Here is a 9,367-nt window from a genome sequence, read left to right on the forward strand (position 1 = left end):
AAAGACGGCCCAAGATGCACATCCCGGTCGGCCCCACACCTGGTATTGAGGCCACAACAGCCCTGCACCGCCCCTGCACCGCCCCCGCCTCCGCCCCCGTCCCCGCCCGCGAGCGGCCGCGGGAGGCCGGGCCTGGATCGCGGTGCCGCAGTGGAACCTGCAAAAGGCGGGGCCTCGGGCCGCCGCGGGGTGGGCCGCCTCCAAAGTGCGGGCGGGGGCGGGCACTGGGGGCGGAGCTGGCAGGACGGGCTTATTTGCATTTGGGGCTGGACGGGTGGGCGGAGCCTTCGGCAGTGGGTGCCTTATTTGCATACGAGGAGGGGCGACGTTGTTTTGACGCGCCTAAGTAACGGACTGGGGCAGGGTGACCGTTCCTTAACCGAAAGCGAGGGGCAGGCGCCAACGGTTCCGGGCACCGATGGTTCCGGGCGCCGACGGCTCCGCGCTCATTTCGCATTCAACGAAGGCCCCGCATTGCGACTTTCTTCCGTACGACCAGCACTGAACATGATCTGCAGCGAGTGGAGCTTTGGCTCAGTCAAAACCACCGGGCCAGCCCGAGGCAACCTCCGCCGGGATGCTTCCGGTAGCCACGCGGGACGCGAGGAAGCCTTGGCAGGACCTGCCCTGCCGCGAGCACCAGAAGTTCCAGCAACTTCGGCCGCTTCCGCTCCTCCCGGCCCTGCAATAGGATAGGGAGCGGGGCGGCCCTGGAAGTGACGCAGCCGAGTGCCTGTCTTCTTCCGGTTCCGGCCGGCGAGAGAGTGTTGCGGCGACATGAAGCTGCTTACCCACAATTTGCTGAGCTCGCACGTGCGAGGGGTGGGACCCCGTGGATTCCCGCTGCGTCTCGAGGTACCGCACGGGGGACGCTGGGGCGCCGGTCTCCCGGGAGGGATCGGGGAACCAGGCTCGGATCCCTGCCCAACCGAACCCCTCCGCCCTGCAGGCTACCGAGGTCCGCGTCATCCCGGTGGAGTTCAACCCGGACTTCGTGGCTCGGATGATACCCAAAGTGGAGTGGGCGGCGCTTTTGGAGGCGGCCGATCACGTGAGGGCCATCCCCCAGCCCTTTGCCCCTGGCCAGGGTTGGGGATGCCCAGAGGTAATTTAGGCCTCTTGCCCACAGTTGCGTCTGGCCGAGGTGCCCAAAGGGCCGACTCAGGGGTATGAGCAGGATGAGACGTTTCTGAGGAAGATGCACCACGTGCTGCTGGAGGTGAGGCCCGGCTGTCACCTGCTTCCTGGCGGCACAGCCAGACCCGGAGGCTGCCAGTGCTCAGCTCTGCCCCGCTTCCCCGCAGGTGGAGGTGGTGGAGGGCACCCTGCAGTGCCCAGAGTCCGGACGTGTGTTCCCCATCACCCGCGGAATCCCCAACATGCTGCTGAATGAGGAGGAAACCGAGACGTAATCGTGCCAGGCATTCGTTTCTCATGCTGTGACCGTGTGTGTTTTTATGTATATCCTGTCGGTTAGTTTTGTGACGTGTATTCCCAGCTCTTGACCCAGTGACACGCCACACAGTGTTCTTGAGCTCGATATATATTTTTTTCTCATTAAAGGTTCAAAACCAAAAGCGGTTTCTCTTTGCAACAAATATACATTAAAATAGAGTCTCTGTACAGCCAAGGGCTCTGGGCCCTGGCTTGCCCCATGTCCCTGCGCCTCCCTGGCCAAACCCAAAAATAAATATAGTGTTATTGCTCTGCAGGGCATAGAGGCAGTGCTCTCCCTACCTCCTGAGGAGCCTGGGTGGGAGCTGATGGGGGACCCTGGCCACCCCAGGGGTCCAGGGGCTGGAGCCTGCTTGGAGTTATTGCTTGGGGGGGGGGCAGAATGCCCAATGCAAATGATGAGAGGAGCCAAGGGGGCAGGGGCCTTTGCTCTCCACATTTCCCTCTGCTCTGGAGAGGGGGTCGGATTAAGCAGCAGCAAAAGCATCACCCATTGGGAGACTGTGGCCTCCACTCCCTTCCCTCCCTGAGATCAGGCTTCTGCCCCCCTCCCCCAACATCCCCTGCAGCCCCCTATGGCTTCCACAGCACCCCCTGCACGCTGGGGGCACCTTATGGCTTGCAAGGGGCAGCACTGTGCCCAGAGCCTGGGCACACGTGTTCCCAGCTTCTAACACCCCCGAAGAAGGGGGAGGGGAGGGCGTGGGCCTGCTCCCAGGGACTGATGGTATTGCCTTGGCCCTGCCAGCAGGCTGTGGCACTGTCGACCCCAGCTCTGCCCCCTTGGGGCTGACCCCATGCTGGGCGGGTCCTGCCAGCACCCCCACCCATGCCCACCCCTTGCCTCAGTCCATCATGGCCTCGAGCATCTCCAAGAACAACTTGTGCATGGGCACCTTGCCCTCCAGCTTCACCCCATAGAAATGGGCCAGCACTTTGCCCGCTGTCTGGCGGAGGAGTGGTAGTGTAAGCAGCAGCCTGCCTGCCCGCCGCCTCTCAGCACCCCCTCCGGGGCCCGCCCGGCCTGCTTCGTACTCCAGCAGGGCCTCGTGGAGGGCTTCTCGCAGCTGCTCCACAGCCTCCGCATCTTCAATGTGCACAGAGTCTGCAAGGAGTGGGGGAGAGCTGTTGACGTGGACCGTCTCCGGGAAGGAGAGAGCCCGCCTCTGCTTGGGCACTGAGGGATGGAGCCTACACATGAGCCAGACACAGATCTGTTCATTGACTGACTGAGGCAACACTCACTGCTCCTGCCCACGAGCCAGGGCCCACCCTTTCTCAACGAGGGTGCCCTCTTGTCCCCCCTACTCCCCTCCCGCTCAGTGGTTCACCTTTCCAGTAAGTATGGCACTAGGGTTCAAAGTCCTAGGTGCAGTTCCTGGCCTGCGCTTGCCTTGCTTAGTGGCTTTCAACAAGTCACTGTTTTTCCTATGCCTATTTCCTTGTCTGCAAAATGGGACCGTGCCACCGTTAGGGTAATGGAGGACCTTCTGGAGACTCGTCAGGACCTACCCAGACTCACCTGAGTTGGCAAGGGCCAGGGCCTTCAGAGCCGCACTAGCTGCAGCAGGGCAGCCCCGAGTTCGCCCAGGCCAGCTGCTCGTGCCCCCTCTTCATCCAGGACCAGGTCCTCAGCGAAGGCCAGCTCGTCCTGCAGCGGCAGCGAACGCTGGGCCACACCCAGCACCAGTACCTCCATCCATACGCTCTGCAGTACTGACATCTGGTCCGACAGGGACAGTGACGAGAAGCCTGGAGGACCGTGGGGAGCACACCTGGCTCAGCAGGTGCACCAGGGCCAGGCCTGGCTGGCCTACCCAAGGGAGCCCGCATCACCTGGCCCTTTACCTGGGATGCTCTTGGCCCAGCTGATGGTGACCACAATCTCTCGGTCAAAGAGGTCACAGAGGGTGGCCACTGCGGGGAGGTGTCCGTCAGGGCCCGCTGGGTCGGGCATGGCATACAGCTTCTCAGGCTCTACCACCAGCAGGTGGGACACCAGTGCATTCACTGGGGCTGCAGTGACAGTTGGAAGAGGCACTGGAATTCATCACTTTGCAGGCCCTTTGGAGTCAAACATCTCCCAGAGTCAGTCCCCCCGTGGCTTTCCTCCGCAGCCACTGGTCATCAGGCTGACACCTTTCTCCAGGAAGGGCTCTGCCTAACTCCCAGGGCAGTCAGTCTGTGGTGAACAGGTTCCGAGTGTTAGGAAACCTTTCCCTGTTCCCAGCTGTACTACTCGGGACTGACAGAGAAAGGTCTTTTGCGGGGAAATGGATAAGTGAACAGATGAAGGGAAAAGTGGGGTCCCAGTGCCCAAAATACTATCCTCAGTGAACGACACCGGACAGGCCTCTCGCGTCCTAGCCCAATCCCGACCCTAGAGCTCCAAGAACCCACAGACTCTCACCTGTCTTCCGAGGGCCTCCAGCTACTGCCAGGGGTCCGGCAGGGAAGGGGCCTGGGAAGGGCAGTGGATCCACCTCTGGTCGCCGCTTGTACTTCTGTCGCCCACCCCGGACACGGTCCAGACGTACCCCTTGAATTGTAGGACAGGGCTGTGTCCTAGAGACTGGGGGTGGCTTGCTCTACAGAGCCCTCCTGCCCAATCCATTCCACCAGAACGTCTCAGGCTTTGCCCTCTCCAGCCCCATGCGCCCAGCTCCCCCAACCCTTGCCAAGGCTCCTGCCCAGTACTCACCTTCTTTGAGCATGCCCACCCGCAGGCACTTGGTGAAGCGACAGGCCTGGCAGGCCTTGCGTCTCCGCTTGGTGATCTCACACTCATTGGAAGCCGGACAGCTGTACTCGATGCTCCCTGCCAGGAAGAGGCAGGGCTCCAGTGGCGGCCTCCCAGGGCCTGGAGGAGGCCCAGCAGACAGGAGAGCCCTGACTCCCCGGGCAAGCACAGGTCTGGGGAGAGCAGGAGTGCCGTGAGTGGGGCAGGGAAGCCCGGGGCAGTGAGGAGAATGGCTGCTGGGCTGGGGGCCCCTGTCTGGGCAAAAGAAGGGCTGGGACCAGGGGAGTCAGGCTGCATCTGCCCCAAGTCTCCTGTCAAGCCACATCTCTGGGCTCTCCTGCCCTCATCTGCTCTCTTCAAGGCTTACAATGGCCTCTCCACTGCTGCCTCTAATGGGCAATTCTCATCTTCATCTTCCATGGCCTAAAGGAGTATCTAACGCCTCCTAGTGCTGGAAGGCAATGGTCAGAAGGCTGAATAGGGCTTTGATATTCAGAAGGCTAAACATCTGCATGTTATTACCTGCTGCTGACTTAATGGCCGGAAGGCAACCCCCCTAACCTGATACTCTTTCACTGTTTACTAAACATTACCTTTGAGGTGCCTGTTTGCATTCCCAAAAGGCAATTGTGTATTCTAGTGAATGAAAAGGGGGTGGGCGCGGAGATTCAGTGGAGCTCAGTCACCTGAACTAAGTTCACATCTGGCTTCCCCCATAATTCCCAAATTTATATTTCTTGTCTTGTGTAGTAATTTGCGCGTCAGCCCTTTCTCCAGGCCTTTGAACCCAGGCCACGGGGGCCGTGGCATCACACCTAGGAACTCTGAAACACTTCTCTTCTTTTGCTGTTAGGACTCACTCCTGGCTTTCATCCCACCTCACTCGCCACTTTGTGGTCTCTGCATCTCCCTGTGCTCCTTCCACTGAAGAGCCTCAGGGCTGCCCTCAGACCTCATCTCCACTGGCTCATTCCCATGCTGATCGTACCTAAGTCGTGGGCTTTCAAATGTCTATCTCCTGCCTAGACCTGCCTAAACGCTAGACCCACATCCCACTGCCTCCTCGACACCTTGCATGTCTGTCTTCAAGGCCACACAAACCTAACCTGTCCTAAAGGAAGCCCACGAGTTACCCCTCCAAAACCTGCAACTCCATCCATCAGCTGCTCACGCAGACACCTGGGAGACATCGCTCATTCTGTCTCCCACCCCAAATCCAAGCCATCAGCTGATCCTGGTGGGCTATACCTCCCAATATGGCCTCCTGCTCTGCCCTTGCCTGTTTCCGTTACTCTCCACAGGACAGCCAGCGGCACCTTATTAAACCTGAGTTAGATCCTGTCCCTCCCCTGCTCATAGCCCTCCAGTGACTTCCCTTCTCAGAGTAAAAGCCCAGTGAACCCTGCGGCCTCAGGCCTGCACCCCTGCTCCTCACCCCTCTGACCTCTTCCTCCTCGTACTCTGTTCTGGCTCCAGGCCCCTAACTCAGGGCCCACAGCTCCCTTTCTCCTTCCCTGGCCACCCTGCGAGGGGTGAGGAGGGTGCCACATGGCCCCTCTGTGGACATCTCTGGTGCTTGCCGCTGCTGGGTAGTTTCTCATCAGCTCTCCACACCATCGAGTATGCTACCTATGTACATATCTATCTTCTTTATCATCTGTCTCCTGACCTTAGTGTGAGCTCCATGGGGGCCAGGACTGTCCCCGTGAAAGGAAAGGCCTGCACTTAGTGGGCACTCATAACTGGTGCATGACAGCAACCCTCCCAACCTCGCAGGACTACTTCAAGGGCTGAATGACACAACCAGCCAATATGCCCTTCGCATGTTTCTCCTACACCCTACCCAGGCTTCCACTCTCAGCTCAAGACACCTCCCCAGGGAAGCCCTCAATTTCAGAGAGGAAGGGAGAAGGAGAGGGAGACAAAAACATCAATGATGAGAGAGAATCATAGATCGGCTGCCTCTTGCACGCCCCATACTGGGGATCGAGCCCACAACCTGGGCATGTGCCCTGACTGGGAATCGAACCATGACCTCCTGGTTCATAGGTCGACGCTCAACCACTGAGCCACGCCGGCCAGGCCCCAGCCAGGTTCCTTGGTACACGCCCTGCTCCTAGCTCTTCAGCACTCACACAGCTGTACTATAACAACTGTGTGCAATTCATTGTTCCCTCTCCCCTCTGCTAGAATGTAAAGTGTTTGAGTCCTGCCTACGTCCCCATGTCTGGAACAGTGACCAGGGCAGCAAAGCACCGGTTTGTCAAGGCTCTGGCAGCTGCCTGGGGCCTATCCCGACACTTCCATATACCAACTGTGTGACCTTGAACAAGCCCTCGAAGCCTCAGTGTTCTCATCTGTAAAACTGGGGTGATAGAAACAGTACTTCTTATAAAGGTGAGTTGTAAGAATTCAAGGGGGGTAACTGAAGTACCACATTTATCATGGTTCCTAACACCTAAATATCAATAAGTGATTATTATTTATGGCTCAGGCTCAATAAATATTTGTCAACTGAATCAGCAGAGAATGAAGGGTCCCAGGGTGGGCAGGAGACACCTGGGTCTGAACCTCTTGGCTCGCTGGGCTGCAGAGACAAAGGGAGCACAGAGGCTTTAGACCCATGGGTGTTGGCAATGGCAAAGCCAAAATGGCTGTATGTCACAATCATTGGTGAGGCACCTGTCCAAAGTTCAGTTATTAGTAATAAGCAGAGGCAGCAGCCTGGCTTTTAAGAGCTCGACCCTGGACCTGAACTGACCCGAGTTCAAATCCTAGTTCTGCCATGTTCTACCTTTAGGACTTGGACAAAGTTTTAAAAACCTCACTGGGCCTCAGTTACAATATTGCTGGCACCTTGTAGGTTGCCGTGGGGGTAACAGGTCATGAATGTACTCTAGAAATGTCCTCAAAAAATTATACATGTTATAGCCCCAAAGCAACCAGAGGTTTAAATAAAAATATAAGTAACAGGCACAGCTCAAGTACTGCTTATTACCTCACCCCCTTGCTCACTCATATTTTCATATGCTTTCCTGAGTGAGAGAAACCCCCTGAGGACTATTAGCAGGATGCCTAATAGTCTTTTTAAAGTTAGGTTCTGGCCCTGACCGGTTTGGCTCAGTGGATAGAGCGTCGGCCTGCGGACTAAAGGGTCCCAGGTTTGATTCTGGAAAGTTAGGTCCTCTCAGCTATAAAAACCTGTGCTGATGCTGTTTCAGGGGTGGGGAGTGGGGGTAGTCTATGCTAGTGAGAAGCCAGTAGCTGCCAGAAGCAGGAACAGAGTTTAGGAGCAGGCAGAGGCTATCTCGAGTTTTTCAGAGCCACCGTGGACCGTGCTGGGCCTGTCACACCCAGAAACGAAGCGTAGGAGACATCCTGAGTCCTCGCCCACATCCCACATCCAATCTTTCAACACATCCTGGTGGCTCTATATAACTTTTAAGGGGAAGCGCATTCATCGGAGGTAAGAGGGCTGGGAGTCCCAGGCTGCCAACCCCGAGTGGTAGTTGGGGGGGGTCTAGTGCCCCTCAGCAGAGCACCAATTGGGTAGTGCCAGGCCCAGAGGGCAAAGGGCACAGAAGTGGGGATAGGGGCTCACCCTGGATGGTCCTCTTGAAGAAGGCTTTGCAGGCCTCACAGGACGCCACACCATAGTGGTAGCCCGAGGCCACATCTCCACAGACCAGGCACAGGCGTTTAGGCAGGGAGCTGAGCACCAGCTTCCCACCACCCTGCTCACCAGGCCCAGCCCCCTCCCCATCCTCCTCTTCCTTGTGGCCTGGAAGGTGGCGAGCGGGAGCTGGGCCAGGGGCCAGGGCTACAGGGGGCTCGGGCTCGGTCTCCGAGGAACCCTTTGGGCTGTCTGGGCTGGCTGGTTCTGCCTTGATGTAGAGAGGCTCAATGCCCACCACCTGGCTGGACATGGCGCTGGTCACCTGTGGGGAGAAGCCTGTCAGGTCACAGGGAGGTGCTGGGCTGGGGGATGGAGAGACACCCTGCCACCCTGGTTGCCCAACCCCAGGCCTGGGGCCAGGCTTCCAGTATCAGTGAGGGGGAAGGAGGAGGTACAGAGTCCAAGGAAGGGCTGCCCATGAAAAGGCCCCCCCTCCCCCTCCCCCAGTTGTTGCCATGGGAATAGAGTCTCCAGAGCCTCCAGGGCCAGTAACTGACAGCAAGTCGGTCCCATTTAGGAACCTGCAGGAGACTTAGAAACCCCCTACTCCTACCCAGGCCAGGGGGCAGGGTAACCTTGGCCCCAGGCGACCTTCAACTCCATCTGGAATCCTCAACTAGAAATGGGATACCCTCTCCATTTTCTCCAGACAGGGACTTCGCTCTCCCTCTCACCTGTGCTTCCCCCATTCAAGAGCGTAAACAGAGGTACACAAACCCAAGGGCAGTGGGATGTGCTCACACACGTGTGTTCACACCCTCACACACTCCCACTCACCTGGGTTCTCAGGTGTCCTGCATGCTCGTTCACACGGGGCCTTTCCCAAGCCCCGTTCTCATTCACGCTCACTCACGCCTCCCAAGTGCATACCTCATCAACAAAACCGCACTCAAGACTCAATCACACACTCACTCTTACACGCTCCCCCTGCCCCCAACGCGAACCGGCACAGACCCTCGTGGAAACACATTCAGATCTTTCACACCTGACACACTGCCCCCTCCTGTCCCAGCAAGCCCACTCCAAGGCACACCAACCGGCGCGGCTCCACCTCCTTGCACATCCCCCCACACCCCACCCGCCAGCACGCTCACTCGGCTGCCGCAGAGTCCTCCACCTCCGGGGCGCCCCGCCCCCCAACCCGTGCACACCTACGGGAAGTTGCCTAAAGTTGCAGCGTTCTCCTCCCCCTCCGCCCGCGGGGGACCTCTATCAGGTTATCAGGAAGTGAATGGGGAGTGCCAAGGAGGAGGAAGTTCTACCCTGCCGGTGCGATGACCTTTGACCCAGAGAGGAGGGTGGCCCAAGGCCCCTACGAGCGCCCCCACGTGGTCTTCAAAGCCCCTTCCCCGACAGGGAACCCTCCCCATCTTCCACCCCGGCCCGCCCCTGGGACTTAGCAAGCTCCAGGGCCGGACCGAACCTGCCCTAGGACTGGATCCGAGGCCCAAGCCCGACCCTGGCTTAGGACCCGCAGCCGGAGCCCACGCCGGCCC

At 58.6% G+C, this 9,367-nt stretch overlaps 3 protein-coding genes across 3 annotated transcripts in view; 1 reads left to right on the forward strand and 2 right to left on the reverse strand.

Annotated features, from left to right (window-relative positions):
* Positions 1 to 450, reverse strand: part of PRDX5 (peroxiredoxin 5) — a 2,998-nt gene extending 2,548 nt beyond the window's left edge. The window contains exons 1-2 of the mRNA XM_015568981.1: positions 381 to 450; positions 133 to 266 (exon numbers count right to left, since the gene is read on the reverse strand). Coding sequence (XP_015424467.1) covers positions 133 to 266; positions 381 to 450 — 204 coding nt within the window. The remainder of the gene's footprint in view (positions 1 to 132; positions 267 to 380) is intronic.
* On the forward strand, positions 7 to 1,577 carry TRMT112 (tRNA methyltransferase 11-2 homolog (S. cerevisiae)). The gene is made up of 4 exons (XM_006771617.2): positions 7 to 855; positions 950 to 1,051; positions 1,130 to 1,219; positions 1,305 to 1,577. Exons 1-4 carry the CDS (start codon positions 778 to 780, stop codon positions 1,410 to 1,412), a joined length of 378 nt encoding a protein of 125 aa, XP_006771680.1. The 5' UTR covers positions 7 to 777; the 3' UTR covers positions 1,413 to 1,577.
* The window catches only part of ESRRA (estrogen related receptor alpha), an 8,605-nt gene continuing 765 nt past the window's right edge, over positions 1,528 to 9,367 (reverse strand). Inside the window, 7 exon segments of the mRNA XM_015569072.1 lie at positions 1,528 to 2,560; positions 2,978 to 3,007; positions 3,010 to 3,207; positions 3,304 to 3,471; positions 3,866 to 3,994; positions 4,157 to 4,273; positions 7,797 to 8,133. Of these exon segments, the coding sequence (XP_015424558.1) occupies positions 2,301 to 2,560; positions 2,978 to 3,007; positions 3,010 to 3,207; positions 3,304 to 3,471; positions 3,866 to 3,994; positions 4,157 to 4,273; positions 7,797 to 8,121 (1,227 nt within the window). The 5' untranslated portion in view covers positions 8,122 to 8,133 and the 3' untranslated portion in view covers positions 1,528 to 2,300.

This window comes from Myotis davidii, unplaced genomic scaffold, assembly GCF_000327345.1.
Source record: "Myotis davidii unplaced genomic scaffold, ASM32734v1 scaffold425, whole genome shotgun sequence".
Taxonomy (NCBI): Eukaryota; Metazoa; Chordata; class Mammalia; order Chiroptera; family Vespertilionidae; genus Myotis; species Myotis davidii.

What these genes read in the sequence shown, in the direction of transcription:
- TRMT112 (XM_006771617.2), top strand. Translation starts at nt 778, where the DNA reads ATGAAGCTGCTTACCCACAATTTGCTGAGCTCGCACGTGCGAGGGGTG. An exon ending in GATTCCCGCTGCGTCTCGAG is followed by an intron (nt 856 to 949) that starts GTACCGCACGGG and finishes TCCGCCCTGCAG; the next exon opens with GCTACCGAGGTCCGCGTCAT. An exon ending in TGCACCACGTGCTGCTGGAG is followed by an intron (nt 1,220 to 1,304) that starts GTGAGGCCCGGC and finishes GCTTCCCCGCAG; the next exon opens with GTGGAGGTGGTGGAGGGCAC.